We start from the raw sequence: 24,736 nt of genomic DNA, 5'->3' as shown, positions 1-24,736 counted from the left end.
AATGAAAAATAACTTTATAGTATAATCACTGGATACATTTAACAATTTAATACATTTTTTTTCTTTTTACATTTTTTTTCTTTCCATGACGGCACGTGAGGCCCCACCTCACCTGCCTCCCCTGACTGCACGTCACTGCGTACAAGGGTCTACAAACTGCAGGCACGCCCACTATGGCGATGCTGAAAAAATGCCAGCAAAGTGCAGCGTCAATAATAAAAAAAAATTAAAAGATGAATACAAATAGTGACACTGACCCAAGACGCGCTAAATGCAAACTGTGCTGTAAAACATATGACATTTCAAATATGGACGAGGTAGACTTGAAGGGGAAAACTGTAGCCACAGTTGCTTGCAGCACAATACCCAAACAGTATACATACATATGAGCGCTGATTCTGCAGCTACACTACTACAGTTTCCACATCAACAAAGCAGACAACTGTGTACGTTTCTGCAAAAAATGAAGTCCTCAAATCCGAGATACTGTGGGCACTAAAATGTGTGAATTGATACGACTCATCAAGTCATCCGAGGACATGAGCTGTCTTTTTTCCGCCATGTTCCCTGACAGCCAGATTGCAGCAAAATGTACCTGTGATGAGAACAAGTGTGTCTATGTCTCATCTTTTGGGGCTTTAAACAACTCTTACTGTCCTTAGTGTTCCAACAAACAGTTAATTATATGTAGTGCTGTTTGACAAAAGCTTAACTACCACTTGTCCATCAAATGGATTTATACGTGAGACTGTGGGATGTAGGAGAAGTAAAGACTAAGGGCATGTTCTACTAAGATCCAAATACTACGCACTAAACAGTGTGTAAAAACTATACCATTGTGAATGAATGAATGAATGAATGATCTTTATTGTCAGTGTGCATGTACAGGTACAGGTCCAACGAAATTTAGGTTGCTTCCCTGAGGTGCTTTGCATTTAAAAAAAAAGAAGAAACCACACAATATACAGAAACAACACTATATACACAATATGCAATATACAATATGGCCTAAGACCACTCTAAGAGGCAATGTAAAAAAAATGAGACAATAAAAAGTATAAAGTGACTATAAAAAGTATAAAGTGACTGTGTGTACTAGTGTTGTCCCGTTACCAATATTTTGGTACCGTTACCAAAATTGTTGAAACATATGTTTCTTATTGCAATTTTGTCCTTAAATAAAATAATGAACATACAAGACAACTTGTCTTTTAGTAGTAAGTAAGCAAACAAACACTCCTAATTAGTCTGCTGACATATGCAGTAACATATTGTGTCATTTTCCATTCTATTATTTTGTCAAAATTATTAAGGACAAGTGGTAGAAAATGAATTATTAATCTACTTGTTCATCTACTGTTAATATCTGCTTACTTTCTCTTTTAACATGTTCTATCTACACTTCTGTTCAAAAGTAATAATCACTTATTCTTCTGTTGTTTAGATACTTTACATTAGTTTTGGATGATACCACAAATTTGGGTATCAGTCTGATACCAAGTCGTTACAGGATTGGTCATATTTAAAGTCCTCATGTGTCCAGGGACATATTTTCTGAGTTTATAAACATGATATAAATAGTTGTTTACTTGAGTCATATTGCCATCATAGTGCAGCCTACACGTATCTCTTATGTCTGACGGCTATCTACTAGTCACACTCATCATTACACCGTGTACTAAATAAAATAGCTTCGAGGTGGGTAAGCTCAACCAAAGTTATTCCTTACATTAGGTGCACCGGGTTATAAGGCGTACTGTCGAGTTCTGAAAAAAAAACAGGATTTTCAGTGCGCCTTATCGCCTGGAAAATACGGTATTTTGACAAGCATACATAGGATATATAGACATATGCCTGCAGCACGATTCCTTCCTTTACCACATTCATTTCTGCGCAACTACCAGTTTGTACGTTCTTTCTAGACCAGTGGTTCTTAACCTGGGTTCGATCGAACCCTAGGGGTTCGGTGAGTCGGCCTCAGGGGTTCGGAGGAGGTCAAGACACACCTGACACATCGTGTATATAAAAACTTCTCCCTATCGGCGTATTATGGATACCCCCGAACAATGTTCCCTCTAATTTCCATCTGATTTGCAGGTATGTAATTTGTTGTGAGTTTATGCAGTGTGTTGGTTTTGTTCTTTGAACAAGGTGATGTTAATGCACGGTGCATTTTGCGCACCAGTAAAAAAAACATATAACTTTGTCTTGAATTGGAAAAAAAAAACATTTTATTTTTCACTAAAGAAGGGTTCGGTGAATGCGCATATGAAACTGGTGGGGTTCGGTACCTCCAACAAGGTTAAGAACCACTGCTCTAGACGTACTAAATAGAGACGCAAAGCAGCAGCCGCAGAACGGTTTTATTTTTGATGAATCACATTGCCTGTGCTAAGTAGTGTGCTAAGTAGTATTGCATTACATTCTGCTTATTTGTGAAGACAGACACGCTAAATGGATTGCACTCTCTATTTTGCTCACTTAACAGACACAATCGTCTGGGCACCAGTTTAGTTGATCAGCTTGGCGTGTAGGGATGATGTTTGATAAGAAATTATCGAGTTCGAGCCTATTATCGAATCCTCTTATCGAACCGATTCCTTATCGATTCTCTTATCGAGTCCAGATAGGTTGTTGTATATGGAAAAAAACACACAATATTTGGTTTAACAAAAGCTCACTTTTTTTATATAAGAAAAAAAAAATCTAATTAATAAATAAATATTGACTGCTACCCCCCTAAAAAAATAAAACAAAATAAATAAATATTGACTGTTGTTACCCAAAGTATATTAAGTGGGATTTTTCAGAAAAACAAATATATACAGTAACACAAAAACAACCTATCTCTGTGATCACTATAGGTGTATGAATAAAAATATAGTGTTGAATAAAATCAGTCCCTTGGGCACAAAACTGAAAATAATACAGCTCTCCAAAAAGTGCACTTCTGCTGCTATTTGACATAACTGTTTGTTATGATGCTTTGACATTTTTGCACTTTATTTCTTTATTGAAAGAAGATTCTATGAAGAGAAAAGTTGTTTGCAAATGTGGTTACAATGCTAAAAAATGAAGAGTTAAAGCTAAAAAAAGAAATACACTTTATTGAGTTAACATAATTTCTTTATAGGGGGAAAGATGTGATGTTATGAGCTAGGGAATATAACAACTACACTACCCAGCATGCAACGGGAGTGACGAGCATGCGCGGTAACCCCGAAAAGTGTTGTTGCATGTCGCAACCCGGCAGCTAAGAATGAGGTTATGAGCACGCTGTGAAAGTAAACGTCAAGAACTCAGCCAACACACCTTGTCTGCATTATTTATAATTAGACAGACAACACATATACAGTGTGATTTTGTTTTGTTTACAAGGAAAGAAAAACAAAAGTTAAAAAAGGGAGATGTATGTATGTGCTGCGGTTGCTTTAAGAACGTTGCGACAGCTGCCGTAAAGGAGGTGCGTTGCTAGCCTGGTTGCTATGTTTCCGGTTGGTCGTAAAAGTGTTGGTCATGTGTTTGTACCCTGCTCAAATCTCTTAGTAAAGTTATTCATTGGATTATACCTTTTGTTTTGAACTTTATTACACCTTGGAGCGCTTTTTCCGGTCCATTGTTTTTCCTGCTTTCCCTATCTGCGCCCAATGACTGAGCTACGTGACGTCATTTCGCATCAATATCGGAATATCGGGATTCGTTCCCAGGGATTCGAATAAAGAACCAACTCTTTTTCTTTGCTATAGTGGTCTCGGTAACGGGTACCTTTTCTCAAAAAGGGATTCGAGTCCGAGGACTCGGTTCTTTTCTTATCGAACAACCGGGAAAACCGGTTTCGAGTATCATCCCTATTGGCGTGTGCTATCAAGTTTGTACGTGTTTTGATACACGCAAACCTTTAGTAGATCAAGCCTTAAATATGTTGGAACTGAAATATAAAGATGTTTCTAAGTGTGCCTGTATGATGTTTTTGTTTGTTTGTTTTAAAAAGGCACCACACATTTCAGATGTAAACTTAATTTTACTTTGAATTAAAGGAATGTATTATCAAGCAGCCCATATTTAGACCAATGAGTACCAGAAGAACAATAGTGTGCACATAATAATGTAGTGTTAGTGTTGCAATAATTAGTTTTCAGAGGTCCCATTGAGAGAATAAACTTATGTGGTCATAGAAACTCAGTAAAAGGTTTTTTAGAAGTCATGTTTAACTCTGTTGGTTAAACAGGGCAGTGGAATAGTGGTTTGCTTTGTTTCCTCAAAGCAGGTGGTTGTCTAATATGTGTCACAGCTGTCAGGTCCACACAGTGTCAACCCCAAATAAGCAAGCGGTTTGGAAAATGGATGATTGGAACTCTGGCTTAGTTGTTTTCAATGCGTTTAGTTGCACAATGTCTTGGAGCATTCAAGACTTATTGGATTTATGACTGCAACCAACACAAGGTTTTGCCTAAATGGTGGCTGTATTAAAAGAAACATTTAGAAGAAGGTTAGTTGCAGGAACCTTTTGAACCATTTTTATTTTATAATTATACAAAAATGTGTTATATTTTCCTAAGAACCAGCGCCATGTGTCGCTATTTTTCCCTGAAATGTGTTACTCTGACAAAAGAATCAGACCAACATGTCTACTGCAGAGGACGCTGGTTATGAGAGTAATACTCAGTGGCCTAGTGGTTAGAGTGTCCGCCCTGAGATCGGTAGGTTGTGAGTTCAAACCCCGGCCGAGTCATACCAAAGACTATAAAAATGGGACCCATTACCTCCCTGCTTGGCACTCAGCATCAAGGGTTGGAATTGGGGGTTAAATCACCAAAATGATTCCCGGGCGCGGCCACCGCTGCTGCCCACTGCTCCCCTCACCTCCCAGGGGGTGATCAAGGGTGATGGGTCAAATGCAGAGAATAATCTCGCCACACCTAGGTACTTTAACTTTAACTTTAACTTTAATACATATTACTATTTTTACGCGACTGTAATGGAATGAGGTTCCTTGGGCTGTAGGGTTAAAAACACAACTATTAAAATATGTGTTTTTAACCTTTTATTTCTCACATGTCTCACAGTGCTTAAATGTTCGTATTTGATTGCTCACTCTAAACTGCTGATCACATTTACATAGCCCTTTTCCCCCTTGATGGTTATTGTCCATGAGTCATGAAAGCCTGTTGGCGTGGATAATACTGTATTTTCCGGACAGTTGGGCGCACCAGAATATAAACCGCACCCACTAAATTTCATAAGAAAAATAATTTTCCATATATTAGCTGCAGATATATACGTTGTGAAATTAGTTATTCACACAGAAAGATTTTGTAAATGTTTATTTACATACCTTTATTATTTCCAAATCGTGTCTGTAACACGGCAGTAAAACAGCTGATCAGACAAAACAGAAGTCATGGACCCACTAGCCATTATGTGGGCTCTGTACCGAAGATGTCGTTGTGGCTTGTGCAGCCCTTTGAGACACTTGTGATTTAGGGCTATATAAATAAACATTGATTGATTGATTGATTGAAGCTAGCTCTCCAATCAGCTAGACCAGGGGTCCCCAAACTACGGCCCGTATCCGGCCTGCCAGCGTCCAAAATACGGCCCGCGAGAAGTCCTAAGTTGAAAAAAAAATATATATATATATATATATATAGTTTTTTAATCTGTCCTTTCTAATCCATTTTCTACCGCCTGTCCCTCTCGGTGTCTCCTAGCCGCTCAGGCAAATCAAATTGTCTAAAAATGCATTTTCCCATCGATAACGTGAAATCATCGCGCTCGGAATATATATGAATATTAGGGCTGTGAATCTTTGGGTGTCCCACGATTCGATTAAATATCGATTGTTGGGGTCACGGTTCGATTCAAAATCGATTTTTTCCGATTCAACGCGATTCTCGATTCAAAAACGACATTTTCCCGATTCAAAACGATTCTCTATTCATTCAATACATAGGATTTCAGCAGGATCTACCTCAGTCTGCTGATATGCAAGCAGAGTAGTAGATTTTTGTAAAAAGCTTTTATAATTGTAAAGTACAATGTTTTATCAACTGATTGCAATAATGTAAATTTGTTTTAACTATTAAATGAACCAAAAATATGACTTATTTTATCTTTGTGAAAATATTGGACACAGTGTGTTGTCAAGCTTATGAGATGCGATGCAAGTGTAAGCCACTGTGACACTATTGTTCTTTTTTTTCTTTTTTTTATAAATGTCTAATGATAATGTCAATGAGGGATTTTAATCACTGCTATGTTGAAATTGTAACTAATATTGATACTGTTGTTGATAATATTCATTTTTGTTTTACTACTTTTGGTTTGTTCTGTGTCGTGTTTGTGTCTCCTCTCAATTGCTCTGTTTATTGCAGTTCTGAGTGTTGCTGGGTCGGGTTTGGTTTTGGAATTGGATTGCATTGTTATGGTATTGCTGTGTATTGTTTTGTTGGATTGATTAATAAAAAAAATAAAAAAAATAGATTTAAAAAAAAAAGAGAATCGATTCTGAATCGCACAACGTGAGAATCGCAATTCGAATCGATTTTTTCCCACACCCCTAATGAATATATATATATATATATATATATATACATATATATATATACATACATATATATATATATATATATATATATATATATATATATATATATATATATATATATATATATATATATATATATATATATTCAGCCCGATGTGGCCCCCGAGTCAAAAAGTTTGGGGACCCCTGAGCTAAATAGACTCAATAAGTACGCAGTGACCTTTTTTTTGGGAATTTACGAAATTGAAACAACATAAAAAGAAAGCCTTTGTAAGTTAATAATACTAACACAGACACTCGTAAATGTGTTAGCAACCATATTAGCTAATGCTAATGACGCTAGCTTTATTACATTACGATAGCACGTACAAAAATGCATGAAAACACTCCTACAGACATCACACATGGGAAGGTGTAGTAAATATGAATTGTTGTAGTTACACTGTAAAACTTACAAACATTGCTTGGAATGATGAATGAAAAATCAATACGAGGAGACCCCCTATGGGCAGCTGGAAGACGGAACAGGACTTTTACTTCCGGTTGAAGGCTCAGTCTAAACAGAAGGGCAATGCAGCACCTGCGGTGAGCAAACTCATCCAAAAGATGGCGCCATAGCAAAAACAATAATGAATCTATTTAGTGTATTTGTTTTGTTTTGTTTTTAATGATTTGCAAAGATCCATAAATTAGTTGCAATGTTTTATAAACCGCAAGGTTCAAAGCCAAGGAATAAAAGAAGCGGCTTATAGTCCAAAATTTAGGGTGCAATAAAATGGACCAAAGGAATGTGGGCTTCAAACGCTTCAGTCTCCAGTAATAATAAGCAAAACTTGTTGAGACCAACACATTGTTCAAAACGAGTGTTTAGTTTGTCGTAAAAAGATTAACTTTGAGCAGAGGTATTTCATCTTAACTCAGCTGCTCCTCACCCAGCTGAGGCTACTAATTAATTTCCCAGAGCTTTGGAACAGACATGCTGCTTTCAGGATGATGCATAAAAGGAATACAACAGCACCTTTATATTCATCTTGTCAATATACTATTAATTTACTTACTAGCACCACTATTCCCAACCCTTTTAAGATCTCCTCCTGAGTAGAATTTGGTCGTAAATTCAAAATGCACGTGAGCAACTTCTACGGAAGACTCTTTATAGATCTTCAGGTTGTTGCACTCATAATAGTATGATATCATTTGAAAGGGTGTTGGGAGTAGTAGTGATGCTTCTCATCTTGTGTCAACCATTTGAATTAATTCACATTTTGTAAAGTCAAGCTGGTCCTGCTAATACTGCAACATGAATTACATTTATAAAAGACAAGACAAGAATGTTCCTGGTTTGCGTCCAGCATTGGCTATTCTTAACACATGACTTTTTTTTGGTTCCTTACTGGGATTGTCTAGGATAGCTGGGATATATATATATATATATATATATATATATGTATATTTATATATATATATATTTATATATATGTATATTTATATATATGTATATATGTATATGTATATATTTATATATATATGTATATATGTATATATATATGTATATATAGATATATATGTGTGTATATATATATGTGTGTGTATGTATATATGTGTGTATATATATATGTATGTATATATATATATATATATATATATATATATATATATATATATATATATATGTGTATGTATATATGTGTGTATATATATATGTATGTATATATGTATATATATATGTGTATATATATATATATATATATATACATGTATACATATGTATATGTATATTTGTATGTATATTTATGTATATATGTATATAAATATATATGTGTATATACATATATGTATATATGTGTACATACAGTACATGCATATACATGTAAATGTATGTATATAAATATATAAGTGTATATATGTATATACATATGTGTATATATGTGTACATACACAAATGTATATTTATATGTAAATGCATATACAGTATATTCATATATATATATATATATATATATATATATATACATATATATATATATATATATATATATATATTTATTTATTTTTTAACTGTGGCAAAAGAAATAGATCAAAATGAAATGTCCACTGCAGAGTCCACTGGTTCTCAGCAGGATATTGTTAAGCTCAAGAGTCCGCCTCCCAAGGTCACCATTCATGTTGTAGTGTACAGCCTGAAAATAAAATTAGAGACTTTTTTGCGTCTTCACAGGGCGGTTTAGTAAATTTGCCTTACAGTCAACACATATAGGTTTGCATCTCTAAATTGAGTAGATGCCCCACAAGTGCAAATCAATGGAGTTGATGCATCACATATTGTAGGACGGATGAAGGATGGATGGTACTGCTCAATTAACACACATGCACCTAGTGAGAACTTACTTAAGCGTAGATGGAACATGCAATATCTGACCACCGAGCCGATGTGCTTCTGACTGAATAATAACTTCCGATTTTACATTTTTAGATTTTTGCAACCAAAAATATAAACTTCCTCTTCTTGCCTTCTCCAAAAACATCTAACTGAGCTGTCATGAGGAACTTAATGAGACGTGAAGCATATGGCCAGTTTAGTCAATAATGTGAGCCTCAGGCTCCTTCTGATTTCCAGTTTTCAGTATAGGAATCTTTCATGTGGAATTGTGCGATATAGATGATGATGAATTATATATATTTGGCCGACCATAAAACTTTTAGTACTATTGTCATAATGCATGTTGACAACACATTCTCGCTGTGTCCAGCAAATTTGGCGTCGACACGCAAACGACCGCCTCCTCAATGCAATTTTTCATCTTCCCTTGCTAGCGAGCTAACGGCTGACGTCCCTCCATAGTGCAGCCTAATTCGCTAATCCACACCTTTTTGGCGACAAATAAACTGCGGTTATTCCAAGTATTATTATCACTGGACGACGAGGAATGACTAAACATGCTACACTTCATGCCGTAGGAGGATACAAGAAAGCATAGCTCACAGCTAAGCTAGAGCTTTAGAATGTAAACAATATAAATATTGACAGTAACGATACCAAGTAGAGTATTAGTATATAGTCAATACTACAGTGATTGGATTGATTTTTTTTTATTATCACATAAAAATGTTTTGTTATTGTTTATGAACACAATAAGAGTCAGTAGTAGTTTTTGCTTTTTATTATATTGCATTAATGACTTTTTAATGTGATAAAAGACTATAAGGGAATATTAATTGATATATTATTACAACGCCAACCTGTTATTTTTGTCGGATTACACTTTTGAAAAAAAAATTAAACATTTAATGAGCCTAAAAAGTTTAAGTGTCAGCATTAGTGTGACTAATATTGCCCATTTAGCAACTTGGTATTGTATTAATACCCAAATTTGCAGTATCTCCCAAATCTAATGTGAAGTAACCAAACAACAGAAGAAAAAGTACATTTGAACAGATATTAACAACAAATTAGCTAGTCGATTAATAATAGTTTTAAAAAAATAATACAATTGGAAATGACGCAATATGTTGCCACATATATCAGCAACTAAATTAGGAGACCTTTTAACCACTTTCGAAATTATTCTACTACAATTTATACGACAAATAATATATCGTTATATATATTGTTCTTGAGTGCCCAGAAAGGCGCCTTATAAATAAAATGTATTATTATTATTATTATCACAAGAGGCTGCAGTATATGCGCTCAAAGGGAAAGTCTAAAACCAATACAAATAGATTAAGTATATATATATATATATATATATATATATATATATATATATATATATATATATATATATATACAAGAAAACAAATTTTTGGGTGTAATAATAGATGATAAAATTAACTGGAAACCTCATGTAAAAAATATACAACATAAAGTAGCAAGAAACATAATAATGAATAAAGGAAAATATTTTCTGGACTAGAAAGCTCTACTGCTCACTAGTGTTACATATCTGAGTTATTGTGTAGAAATTATGTATTTATTTATTATTTATTTATTATTTATTTTTTATTTATTTATCATTTAAATATGAGGAAACAACAACAAAAATACACTTTATTTACTAACCGTGTTCCTAAAGAGATCAGTTAGAATAATACATAATGTTGGATATAGAGAACATACAAACCCTTTATTTATTGAATTGAAAATATTGAAATTCAATGACAGCTAAAATTATTTAGAAAGCAAACTATAACCTGCTACCCAAGAATGTACAGCAATTCTTCTTAACAAAAGAGGAGAAATATAACCTTCGAGGAAAATCTAATTAAAAACATTTGTATGCACGTACAACACTTAAAACCTTTTGCATTTCAGTATTTGAAATTCAATTATGGAATGGTTTAAACAAAAAAAATCAGACAAGGAGCTAATATAATTCAGTTTAAGAGACAGTTCAAACTACAAATGTTCACAAAGTACAAAGAAGAAGAATTATAATGAACCTTAACAAAAATTAGATAATGATTATTTATGTATTTAATATTTGTTTACTTATTGTATATTTATTTATTGTTCTGTTACAGAAAATAAAGAAATGGGATAAAACTGCTATGATATGAAAAGGGGTAGGATTAGATAAGCTCTTCTACTTCCTACTCCTTTTTGGACGTGCTGTAATGAAACCACTGGAAATATGTGATGCATTACATTGTAATAGTATTGTATGCTTGTTCGAAATAAACTGAAACGGAAAGTTCGATATTAACGTGGGCATACAATCCTGATGGCATTTTTCCCGGGATGGCGTTATATCAAACTATTTTTCCCCCCAACTAATACAATAAAATTATCCTGATTTATTTATTGTATTCATTAGGAGGATGTCAGGACGTAACAATAGTATTTATGGCTAAAAAAGATGAGTGATTGTGAAGTTGTTGGTAAAACATGGACGCTTTGTCACACATTCACAAAAGTTGGAATGAATAATGAATGAGTGAAGGGAATAAGCGGTAGAAAATGGAGGGATGGAAGGATGAATGAATAGTAAATAGTGAATAGTAAATAGTGAATAGTAAAATATTACGTCTTATTTAGAGATGTCGATAAATGCTTTAAAATGTAATATCGGAAAGTATCGGTATAGTTTTTTTTATTATCGGAATCGTTTTTATTTTATTTTATTTTTTTTATTTTTTATTAAATCAACATAAAAAACACAAGATACACTTACAATTAGTGCACCAACCCAAAACACCTCCCTCCCCCATTCACACAAAAGAGTTGTTTCTTTCTGTTATTAATATTTGTCATGTCTGTGATCATGTTTTGTTTAGTTATGTTTTGCTTGGTTTTTGGACACTTTTTAGTTCTTGTCTTCACTCCCTTTGTCACCATAGTAACCATTAGTTTCACCTGGTTCACATCGTCATGTCACGCACCTGTCTCACGTTTTCACATTTTGAGTCACGCACCTGTTTTCACTAATCATGTCATCACTATTTAAGCCTGTAGTTGCCAGGCAGTCAGCCTGGCGACATCACTCTTGACACACTCCTGACACTCTGTTTCATGTTCATAGTCCATGCTGCCCTGTTCACGTCATCGCAAGTAAGTTTTGTTGATTAATGCCACAGTTAGTGTCTTTTGTTTTTTTTGTCCATAGTTCTGCCTTTGTGCGAGTTTTTGTTTTTATAGCCAAGTTTTGTACTTACGCCCTTGTGCGCGCCTTTTGTTTATTCCTTTTTTGAGTGTTAAAATTAAATATGTATTTACCTTCACGCCATGTCCGGTCCAAATCATTTGCACCATGGGAAAACAAACCACGCCAAAGTCCAAGTCCTGTCAGGACTTGGACTTTGATGACATGATTAGTCCTGTGACTCCTGTCAGGACTTGGACTTTGGCGTGGTTTGTTTTCCCATGGTGCAAATGATTTGGACCGGACATGGCGTGAAGGTAAATACATGATGATGGTGATGACATGATTAGTGAAAACAGGTGCGTGACTCAAAATGTGAAAACGTGAGACAGGTGCGTGACATGACGATGTGAACCAGGTGAAACTAATGGTTACTATGGTGACAAAGGGAGTGAAGACAAGAACTAAAAAGTGTCCAAAAACCAAGCAAAACATAACTAAACAAAACATGATCACAGACATGACAATATTCTGGTTCCTATATTATATATCAATATATTTCAATACAGTCTGCACGGGATACAGTCCGTAAGCACACATGATTGTGCGTGCTGCTGGTCCACTAATAGTACTAACCTTTAACAGTTCATTTTACTCATTTTCATTAATTACTAGTTTCTATGTAACTGTTTTTATATCGTTTTACTTTCTTTTGTATTCAAGAAAATGTTTTTAATTTATTTATCTTGTTTTATTTTTTAAATTATTTTTTTTAAAGGACCTTATCTTCACCATACCTGGTTGTCCAAATTAGGCATAATAATATGTTAATTCCACCACCACCCTCATTCCTTGTGTTTATTTACTTTTACGTTATATTTTATTGCATATCTTATGTAGTATGTATTTATTTATTTTACCTTATTTATCTTTTATTTATCTTTAATATATTTGTTAGATTGAATCTAAGTTTGCATATATTCATGTGTGTCTATATTTGTTGTGGGCACTAGGTGACAATTACCTTGGGAATTAAAGTGGGTGGGTATTGTAAGGGGTGGGGTTTATTATGTTACATATTGTAAAATGTGCAGATTGTCAGAGTTTGTAGGACACGAACCCCAAGATGCAGAGAAGGTGGAAGGCATTGTGCGGGAAAACAAGATTTACTGTTCATAAAATAAAGGAAAAAACACAAACCAGGAACTAGGAACAGGAAACAGGATGCCAGGAAAACAGGAACTGGAAGACGAGAAACAAAAAGACAGCAAACTACAAACATCTACAATAAATAGCTTACCGCTACCGCTTACAGCTACACTGGCATCAACAAGTAGGAAAGACAATAATCCAGCACTGACTGGAGGAGAAGGCAGGTTTAAATAGCAGCTGCCTGATTGACACCAGGTGTGGCCAGGTGCCAATCAGCCACAGCTGAGGGGAAGCAGCACTCAGGGAGACAATCAGGAAATGAAGACAAAATAAAAGCGCTGACAGAAAACTAAGACAAACGCAGAGAAAAAACTAAAACACAGTCAAACTGTCAGGGACAAGCCTGACACAGATACCTCAACTTGCTGTTGCCATGATCCATCATACTGTACTGTCTGCAAAATTCAATAAAAATATTTGGGGGGAAAAAAAAAATAGTGAACATAAATCCACGACTGTATATATCAGTATCGGTTGATATCGGTATCGGTAATTAAAGAGTTGGACAATATTGGAATATCGGATATCGGCAAAAAGCCATTATCGGACATCCCTAGTCTTATTCATTTGGCAATCTACAATGGTGACGGATGCAGATGGTAAGACTGGACTATGTCGAGGCGTGCAGGAGGGAACTGTCCTTATGATGCTGCGTCTGGCTATGTGCACGTTTGTAAGTGTAAGAATGTGTGCGTCTGCTAGCACTTCACCGAGTTGTGTTGAACGACCAATCAAGGCGATTTTTTCCGCGACACTTCTGGGATGTTACGCTCTCTTCCCGTCGCGGTAGAACTGCTCAAATTCTTCGGATTCCTTTCCTGTGAGGCGCTTGGGATTTCCTGTCATGTAGTGTTTTGTCCCTTAGGACTGGGGACTGCATACGTGTCAGGGTGCTTTAGTGGTAAACTGTATTAGTCATGCTGCTGTGAAGCAAGCGCATATTCCTGACCTAAAATGGAAAGTCTCCAACCTTTCAGCTCTAATTAAAAAGCTTCAACCAAAGTAATTGGCATCTTTTACAGAAAAATACGCCCTTTCGTCCTCCCATCAATTCAATTCTAATTTAACGCTCATAAATACTGTGGTAATTAACCTCGCTGACGCTGGAAGCTTGAATAAACACGGTATTGTCAGGCAAAGCAGGACTTATTTGTATTCGCAGCAGATCTAATTAAGGTGTAATCATTGGACACATGTCACCTTTGCTGCAAGTCAGACTGAGAAAATATCCCAACACCTCTTTTTTTTCCCTTCTGTGCACGTGCAGCAAGTGGATGGTTGCGAATCAACTTTAAAAGGTGCAAAAGTTGAACACGTGCTGAGTGTGTTGTTTGAAGAAGCGCCATCCACCGGTGCCACGTGTCCTTTGACGCACTTGGCGGTGGAGACTGAGACAGACGGGAAACTAATGGCTGTATCTTTCTTGCTTGACTTGGATCATTACTTGGCTGTTGTAAGTAAGGATGGTGTATTGCCCCCATCTTTCTTAGACTGCCTAATATCATTTACCGCTGTGCTGCTTGTCTTGAAATCGAATCAAATATATTACGGAAATTGCACTTGTTCTCATCATCTTTGCTGTACCTGTCACATTGTTGCATGGTGTGGGAGGCACACGGCAAAACCCATTTCCTGCAAGAAACTCTACCAAGGTAAAAGGACACTGCAGATGAGGGATAATATACACTATACCAGGGGTCGAGAACCTTTTTGGCTGAGAGAGCCATGAAAGCCAAATATTTTAAAATGTATTTCCGTGAGAGCCATATAATATTCTTTTTAACACTGAATACAACTAAATGCGTGCATTTTTAAGTAAGACCAACATTTTTACAGTATAATAAGTCTCTTATTCTTTTTAATAACATTGTTATTCTGAAGCTAACCAATAAGAAATAAAATACTTCTTACCATTAATGCGACTTTGAAAACGGATGGATGGATTAAAATGCATGAGAATGTTTTATATTTGGACTATGGACTGGACTCTTACTATTATGTTGGATCCACTATGGACTGGACTCTCACAATATTATGTCAGACCCACTCGACATCCATTGCATTCGGTCTCCCCTAGAGGGGGGGGGTTACCCACATATGCGGTCCTCTCCAAGGTTTCTCATAGTCATTCACATCGACGTCCCACTGGGGTGAGTTTTTCCTTGCCCTTATGTGGGCTCTGTACCGAGGATGTCGTTGTGGCTTGTGCAGCCCTTTGAGACACTTGTGATTTAGGGCTATATAAAGAAACATTGATTGATTGATTGATTGATATTTTGAACGTAATTTTTAACACTGTGATTACCAGCTGAATTATTCATTACTTATCCTGTTAAGTAATGTCAGCTAAGATTTATCTGAGAGCCAGATGCAGTCATCAAAAGAGCCACATCTGGCTCTAGAGCCATAGGTTCCCTACCCCTGCACTATGATATACACTGAAATGGTGTCAAACAATGAACAAGTTTAAAGTGATAATTACAGTGGTACCTCTTAAGAAAGGACGATGCACCCCAAAATCTATATCCTCGGGGTGTAACGGTACACAAAAATTTCGGTTCGGTACATACCTCGGTTTAGAGGTCGCGGTTCGGTTCATTTTCGGTACAGTAAGAAAACAACAAAATATAATGCTTGACTGTAGGAATGGTGTTCCTGGGTTTAAAGGCCTCCCCTTTTCTCCTCCTAACATATTGCTGGGTATTGTGGATAAAAAGCTAAATTTTTGTTTCATCTGACCACAGAACTTTCCTTCAGAAGGTCTTATCTTTGTCCATGCGATGTCAGATGAAACAAAAATTTAGCTGTTCATGAATGTTTTTTGTGACCAACAAGTATGTGCTCCAATCACTCTATCACAAAAAAATAAGAGTTGTAGAAATGATTGGAAACCCAGACAGCCATGACATTATGTTCTTTACAAGTGTATGTAAACTTTTGACCACGACTGTATATAGAATATCAAGTTGAAGTTGTATTCAGTTATAATTTATATAATAACGCAAATAAGGATATTAATGACATAATAAACAATGATATAGTATAACATTTTAAGCATAACCGCCTAAGTTGTCTGTTCGGGAATGTAAACGACTATAATGTAACGCATTTAACGGGAACTAATAAAGCTTACATGCTGTTATACAGTAAAAATTCTTGAAAAGCAATACAAATACATTTCTGCATATAAAATACACTATTTTTTAGAGCTTCTACATACTGGTGGCGTATCAACCATTACAGAAACAAAAACATATATGTGTAATGACAAGATTTGTAAACAATGGCTTTATCCTTTTAACATTGGGAACACTATAATAATTCTGCCCACGTTAATCAACATTAAACTGCCTCAAGTTGTTGCTCAGATTAAATAAAATGACAAAACTTTTCTTCTACATATAAAAAGTGCAACATTAAACAGTTTCAAGTCAACTCATTATGCTTAATTTATTACATAATTTGGGAAGCCTGTAGTTGATTTGTATTATGTGAATGTTATATTTTTATCAACATGTGATAGCAGGGACCCTGCCATTCAAAACTAGGCTGCTCCATTACTAATGATTAATGTATCTATAGCTGAAAAAATAGTACAATAGCAATAGGAGAGAATATTCATCCCTGAACATTATGGAGTTCATGTAGGCTTTATGATGCAGTTACATTATTATATCAACTATCAGAGACAGAAACTCTTCATTTAACATAATGTCATTTTCTGCTGCTTCAACACAGCTTAATCAACACAGAAATAGGTAAAGTGAAATAACAGGCAGACAGGGCTTTGTTGTCCGTAACACACACACACACGCGCACACACACACACACCGCAAAATGAGCTAACGTTACGCTAAAAGCGAATTAGCCTTCACCTCAAGCCAGAACTGCGAGCGAGCTGAAGCTGCCGTTTATGTTTCTAGAACGTCAACGGGCTCATAGTGATGTTACTAGTAGTTGACTGGGAGGTGTTTATTATAATTTGGGGAGAGTCCGCTGCCTGATGCTTACCTGCTAAACGCTAAGCACTGACTACATGCGCTCTGAATACGCACTGCTGATAGGCTGTTACCGCTCTGAATACGCACTGCTGATTGGCTGTTACCGCTCTGTTTGTAACCAATTAGATGGTTGTGTGGGTGGGACAATGCTGGGTGCTGTGTAGAGTTCTGACAGAGACAGGCAGAAGGAAGCGGAGCAGCTTGTTAAGACTTTAGCTTAGGCGGCTACTTAATATGTTTGTGTGGAAACTCGTTCGGTACACCTCCGAACCGAACCCCCCGTACCGAAACGGTTCAATACAAATACACGTACCGTTACACCCCTACGATATCCTGATATACGCTATATTGCCAAAAGTATTTGGCAACGTGCCTTGACTCACATATGAACTTGAAGTGCCATCCCATCTAACCCATAGGGTTCAATATGATGTGGGTCCACCTTTTGCAGCTATTACAGCTTCAACTCTTCTGGGAAGGCTGTCCACAAGGTTGCGGAGTGTGTTTATAGGAATTTTGGACCATTTTTCCAAAAGTGTATTGGTGAGGTCACACACTGATGTTGGTCAAGAAGGCCTGGCTCTCAGTCTCCGTTCTAGGTGTTCTATCGGGTTCAGGTCAGGAGTCTGTGTAGGCCAGTCAAGTTCATCCACACCAGACTCTGTCACCGATGTCTTTATGGACCTTGCGTTTTGGAAGAGGAAGGGGCCCACTCCAAACTATTCCCACAAGGTTGGGAGCATAGAATTGTCCAAAATGTTTTGGTATCCTGGAGCATTCAAAGTTCCTTTCACTGGAACTAAGGGGCCAAGCCCAACTCCTGAAAAACAACCCCACACCATAATTCCTCCTCCACCTAATTTCACACTCGGCCCAATGCAGTCCGAAATTTACCGTTCTCCTGGCAACCTCCAAACCCAGACTCGTCCATCAGATTGCCAGACAGAAAAGCGTGATTCATCATTCCAGAGAACGCGTTTCCATTGCTCTAGAGTCCAGTGGCGACGTGCTTTACACCACTGCATCCCACGCTTTGCATTGGACTTGGTGATGTATTTATTAGGTAGAGCTGCTCGGCCATGGAAACCCATTCCATGAACCTCCCTGCGTACTGTGCCTGGGCTAATTGGAAGGTCACATGAAGTTTGGAGCTCTGTAGCAACTGACTGTGCAGAAAGTCGGCGACCTACCACTTCGTGGCTGAGTTGCTGTTGTTCCCAAACTCTTCCATTTTCTTATAATAAAGCCAACAGTTGACTTTGGAACTTTGAAAAATGTCCCATTCATTTCAATGGAAATTTCATGGAAATTTGGGAATTTCGGGAAAAACTGTAATTTTTGGGGAAAATGTTAAAAGACTTGAATGTTTTGAATGAGTTGAAATTGTTGGTGTTGGAATTTTTCAAATTGGTCGAGAAATGTTGAAGTAGTACATTTTTAATTGAGAAATGGTATTAAGGAATTTCGGGAAAACCGGGAATTTTTCCGGTTCAAAGAACAACATTGTTTTTTATCCTGATTAAAAGGAATGTTTGGACGGTTAAGGGTTGAAAAATGTGGAAGGAGTAATCACCAGAAAAAAGGGTGAAAATAGGGTTTTGGAAAACCAGGAATTCTGGAAAGTCCTGGAAGGTGGAATGTGTTGAAGGTGGAATGGTTTGAATTGGTTGAAAACTGTGGAAATGGTGGAAGTTTGAAAAATGGCCAATTCATTTTGAATGGGAAACATGTCCCGGAAAACCTGGAATTCTGGGAAATCTGGGAATTTTTGTCAGTTTGTCAAGAACAAGCCCGCAATTACCGAATAGGCTAAACAATTTGAAGTTGGAACGGTTTGAATCGGGTGAAGAATGTGGAAGGTAGAGCGCGCCAAAATCTGGAGAAAAAGAAGTTGAAGTTGAATAATAAATAGATACATTTTGGTGTAGAAATTGTGTGAATGCTTTGGAACATTCACACAATAAGAGTCAATTCGAAACAAGTTGCAAAGGCTGCTAATACATTTGCAGCAACATATTTACTGTGATAATTGCTTACTTTCTGTTGTAACATGGTTTAGTCTACACTTCAGTTAAAATGTAATAAGCACTTCTGTTGTTTGGATACTTTACATTAGTTTTGGGCGATACTACAAGTTTGGGTATCGATCCTAGAGCTGCGAATCTTTGGGTGCCCCACGATTCGATTCAATATCGATTCTTGGGGTCACGATTCGATTATAAATCGATTTTTTTCGATTCAACGCGAATCTCGATTCAAAAACAATATTTTTCCGTTTCAAAACGATTCTCTATTCATTCAATACATAGGATTTCAGCAGGATCTACCCCAGTCTGCTGACATGCAAGCAGAGTAGTATATTTTTGTAAAAATCTTTTATAATTGTAAAGGACAATGTTTTATCAACTGATTGCAATAATGTAAATTTGTTTTAACTATTAAATGAACCAAAAATATGACTTATTTTATCTTTGTGAAAATATTGGACACAGTGTGTTGTCAAGCTTATGAGACGCGATGCAAGTGTAAACCACTGTGACACTATTGTTCTTTTTTTAAATATTTTTTTAACTAAATTTTTTTATAAATGTCTAATGATAATGTCAATGAGGGATTTTTAATCACTGCTATGTTGAAATCGTAACTAATATTGATACTGTTGTTGATAATATTCATTTTTGTTTCACTACTTTTGGGATTGTTCTGTGTCGTGTTTGTGTCTCCTCTCAATTGCTCTGTTTATTGCTGTTTTGAGTGTTGCTGGGTCGGGTTTGGTTTTGGAATTGGATTGCATTGTTATGGTATTGCTGTGTATTGTTTTGTTGGATTGATTAATTTAAAAAAAAAGAAAAAGAAAATTAATTAAAAAAAATTAAAAAATCAATTTTTTAAATATGAGAATCGATACTGAATCGTACAACATGAGAATGGCGATTTTAATTCAAATCGATTTTTTCCCACACCCCTAATCGATCCAATACCAATTAGTTACAGAGGCAGTATTGGTCACACCAGTGTTCGTACTTACATTTTTTAGGATCATTAAATGATAAACCTTTTTATCACAAAAGGGCGACAATATCAATGGATATTTAAATTAGTTCCTTTTTCCCTTATTCTTCTCCTGCTTATGGCTATCTTCTGCACCCGTGGTTGACTACTCGTCCCACACCGGTGCTCTCTGCTTATGATACTCTGCTTGGTACCGAAGAAAGTGACTTTCTGCTTGCAGACCGCCTGCTTGTCTGCGTCCTAGAATCGTGCCAACAACCGCAATCATGCGGCACCGTGACACCTAGGGTGTGTAGTGTAGCATGTTTAACTATTCCTTGTTCTCCAGTCTTACGGTGATGATACTTGTAAGAAAAATGTTTTTTTTGCCGGCCATGGAGGCAAAAATACTGACTTTAGGACTTTATTTTAATGTAATGTAATTTTTAGAGAATAATTATAGTTTTACATGCAGAAAATATAAAGAATAGTTTGATTATCTATAAGAAATGTCAAACTGCTGCTTTTTCTGGCGGGTAAAGTCAGTGAGGAACATGGATGTCTGTTCAAAACTCTATCCAGAGGACTGTCAGGCTGTCTGTTTCCAACCACCGGAGAAGCTGAGAAAACACCAACCAACGTACGCAGTCTAAGCCTAGGCTGAAACTGATAGGAAAAAGAAACACCATAAGAGTGCCCATTTAAAATGACCCAATTAGTTAATTTGTTTTTAGTCCAATTTCCCCCAGATGTATGTCTAGAGTTGTTGTTGTTGGCTGTGCTGACCCAGACGAAAACTACCAATAAACTGTGCGCTTTAAGTGGTTCTTTCTTGGAAGTAGGTTGCCCTTCTTTGAAAGGACAACTTTTTTCTTCTTGCTCACACTGTAAGGAGCAGCTTGCATGAAATGATTTCAACAATTCATAACGCAGTTATTGTGACAAAATGATCACAGTTATCTTTATTATCAAGGTATTGTTGAATGTGCTCAAAAAGTACACAAACTGAAATGTTATTAAAATATACATGCATATATAGTACAGGTCAAAGGTTTGGACACACCTTCTCATTCAATATGTTTTCTTTATTTTCATTGACATCGTATGTACTTAACAAAAAAAAGGTGAAATAACTGAAAACATGTTTTATGTTCTAGTTTCTTCAAAAATAGCCACTCTTAGCTCTGATTTCTTTTTCGCACACTCTTGGCATTCTCTCGATGAGCTTCAAGAGGTAGTCACCTGAAAGGGTTTTCACTTCACAGGTGTGCTTGAAGCTCATCGAGAGAATGCCAGGCGTGTGCAAAGCAGTAATCAGAGCAAAGTGTGGCTTTTTTTTTTAAAGAAACTAGAATATAAAAGACGTTTTCAGGTATTTCACCTTTTTTTTTGTTAAGTACATAACTCCACATGTGTTCATTCATAGGTTTGATGCCTTCAGTGACAATCTACAATGTAAATAGTCATGAAAATAAAGAAAACGCATTTAATGAAGTGAAGGTGTGTCCAAACTTTTGGCCTGTACTGTATATACACATGTACTTATACATATATACTGTATGCATAGGCTTTAAATGTGCGTGTATGTATATATATATATATATATAATTTTACTTTACATACAGTCGACTTTCTGCCCCTGGCCAAATATTTTTAGCCCAATAGCCCTCATGTCAAAAAGTTAAAAAAAAACCTTGGTCTAGAGTCAAGAGAGGATAATATAACAATAACTGTTGGCGTGTCAGCATTGTCACAGTCAATAGACGACACATACTAGGAAGGCAGATCGATCCATAAATTGGCAGTGACGATACCATGGGATTAAGTCGATATTTTTACATTCTCAAAAAACTAATGTGGGATAAACTTAGGGAATAATTCCGTGGACACAGGAGGACTCTGAGGGCAAAAGCAAAGGATGTAAATGGGTAGCAGGTAGTAGTTTTTGCTTTTGTTTTGTTATTGTCTCGTATTGCCTGCAATGAGGTGTACCCTGCCTTCCGCCCGAGTGCAGCTGGGATAGGCTTCCCAGTTACCCCGGTAGGAAATGGATGGACGGATGACTTTGTTTTGCTCAAACAATTGAATAGATTAAAAGAGAACAAGGAACTAGTTCAAATGTTGTGTTGATATTGTTAAACTGCCAATAGCACTTACGGTACACACATTGCAAAATGTACAGTCGATACATGTGATCTGTGTCGGTATTGATCCCTAATCCCTCGTACTGTAATATTAAACCTGTGAATATAGGAGCTAAGGCGAAACTCAGCACATGAATCAAAAGATAAACAGGCATAGGCACCAGAAGCAAGGTATACACAAACGGAACTTGTTGCTTACAGCAAACAAGAAAGCCAGGTCAAGTGTGGCGAAAGGTAGGAATAAATAGCTCTCTGATTAGTGCCCGGGATCAGGTGAGCGTCCAAAACACAGGTGAAAATAATCAGCACCCATGACAACCAAGAAACACAAACCCAGGGGTGCTGAAACAGAACTAAGGGAGTCTTAAACTAAAGGTTTAAAACAGGTTGACCTCAGATGTCCTCATGTCAAAGTGGAACTCAAAAAGGGTTCATTCTTGGCTCCGTTTGACTTTAACTCACACAAAACATCTGTGATGTTTCTGTGGGCACGTGTTATTGTTGAAGGGAAACTGAACAAGGAGCTATTGATGGATGGCAAATGTCGAGCATGCGAACGTGACCGTCTTCTGGATTTCTCATTTCTGCGCAAACAATAATTCCTCCTCGGTCAACACAGCTGTGTTATGGTAGTAAGGGCAATGGGAACAATAAAGGCACTGGATCTGGCACGTTCCGAGTCGAGTGTGGCTGCTGGCAGGCATGATGACGGCTTGTTTTCACTGGCCTCTGTGGTTAGCATGTGAGGAGGAGGGGTTGGAAAATATGATAGTGATGAAAAAGAATGAATATAGCAGCGGTGAACAGCACAGTCTAGCAGCGGTGGAAAAGAACAAGTCAATGGAGGCAAATGAATTGGTGCAAATGGACTCGGAGGAGGAGGGGGGGCGTATCTCTAGGTAGAGCGTGTTCACCCATACGGTCGGTAGAGACGCCCTGTGATTGGTGGAGGGTGGTGCAGCTCTCTCCCCTCCCAGCAGAAGAAAGAGGTGCTGCAGGGAGCATCAGACGCACAGCAGACTCAGCCACAGAGGGAGCATCCACAGCTCAGGCCAGGCAGCAGCATAGAATCGATCTCCAAACACAAACCTGATATTCGCTAGTGTCGCTCAATCGATCCGCTGCATTGAGAGCAAGCCGCCGGTCACCATGGGCAGGCAGGGACATGACACCTCTGCTCCTGTTGCCGGGATGCGTATCCAGCGCTCCCAAAGCAAGATGAGCTTGTCCGCATCTTTCGAAGCCCTGGCGGTCTACTTCCCCTGCATGAACTCCTTCGATGAAGACGATGGAGGTAAGAGGAGACCGAGGGATGCTGCATGGGCTTTAGGAGGAAAGGCTTGTAGGATTTGGACACACCTTTGTATTCGGTAGCTTGAGTGTGTCCAAACTTTTTCTCAGCAGACAAGGTAATATAGGAATTGAATGTTGGACGTGCCAACATTCTGTTCGCCAGGCCGGACTCTCAATTTGTAGGGAAATACTCAGCTAATGAAAACCAGGGATTTAGTATTTGGAACAAGTGATTGGATATAATTTATAGTTGTGTATCCAATAGTTTTATTGTGTACTTAAATCCTTTTACAGTATTTTGTTTTATGATGCATTAGTCTTATATTTCAATATTGAACTGATACAAAAAACTTCTATTTAAATCAAGCTGTTCTACTCCATCCAGACCTAATTGCTCCGTCATGAGTCATCCTCAGTATTGACCTTCTTTTTCTGCCAAAAAAAACAACCTTCATCATCTGAACCCTCACATTTTGGGCAGCGTGACTCAGATGGTAGCGCAATCGTCCAGAAGTTAAGGGGTTTCCAGTACAAATCCAGCTTCTGCCATCCTAGTCACTGCCATTGTGTCCTTGGGCAAGACAATGTCTTCTCCCACACTGGTCTATGAATGTGGATTCATGTTTGGCCCAAATTGGCTGCAGAGTTTCAGTCTACACGAGGGCAGCTGTGGCTACAAATGTAGCTTGCCACCATCACGTGTGAATGTTGAGTGAATGACTGATGGGTTCTCAGTGCTCACTGTAAATTGCTTTGGGTGTATAGAAAAGTGCTATATAAATCTGATCCATTATTAATATTATCATACTTCTGTCGGGCTGGTTCACTCGATTGGTTTTACATTTAAGAACAACTGCTATTTGACAGCTATAGTATTGGCAACCAAATTGTATCTGGTATAGTCCATGTTCAGCAACTTATTTACCAAAATTGTGTCATATATTTTATATCATTACTGTACAATAC

At 37.0% G+C, this 24,736-nt stretch overlaps 1 protein-coding gene across 28 annotated transcripts in view; it reads left to right on the top strand.

Moving 5' to 3' along the window:
• The window catches only part of rims2a (regulating synaptic membrane exocytosis 2a), a 343,114-nt gene that overhangs the window by 306,926 nt on the left and 11,452 nt on the right, over positions 1-24,736 (top strand). The window contains exon 1 of one of the 28 annotated variants that reach the window (XM_061949347.2): positions 22,342-23,771. The exons of the other annotated variants lie outside the window; for them this stretch is intronic. Within the exon in view, the coding sequence (XP_061805331.1) occupies positions 23,627-23,771 (145 nt within the window). The 5' untranslated portion in view covers positions 22,342-23,626. Of the gene's footprint in view, positions 1-22,341; positions 23,772-24,736 lie in introns of those variants that run through there. 28 annotated transcript variants of the gene reach the window in all.

The sequence above is a fragment of the Nerophis lumbriciformis genome, linkage group LG04, assembly GCF_033978685.3.
Source record: "Nerophis lumbriciformis linkage group LG04, RoL_Nlum_v2.1, whole genome shotgun sequence".
Classification (NCBI taxonomy): Eukaryota; Metazoa; Chordata; class Actinopteri; order Syngnathiformes; family Syngnathidae; genus Nerophis; species Nerophis lumbriciformis.
This window is presented reverse-complemented; position numbering and strand designations above follow the sequence as displayed.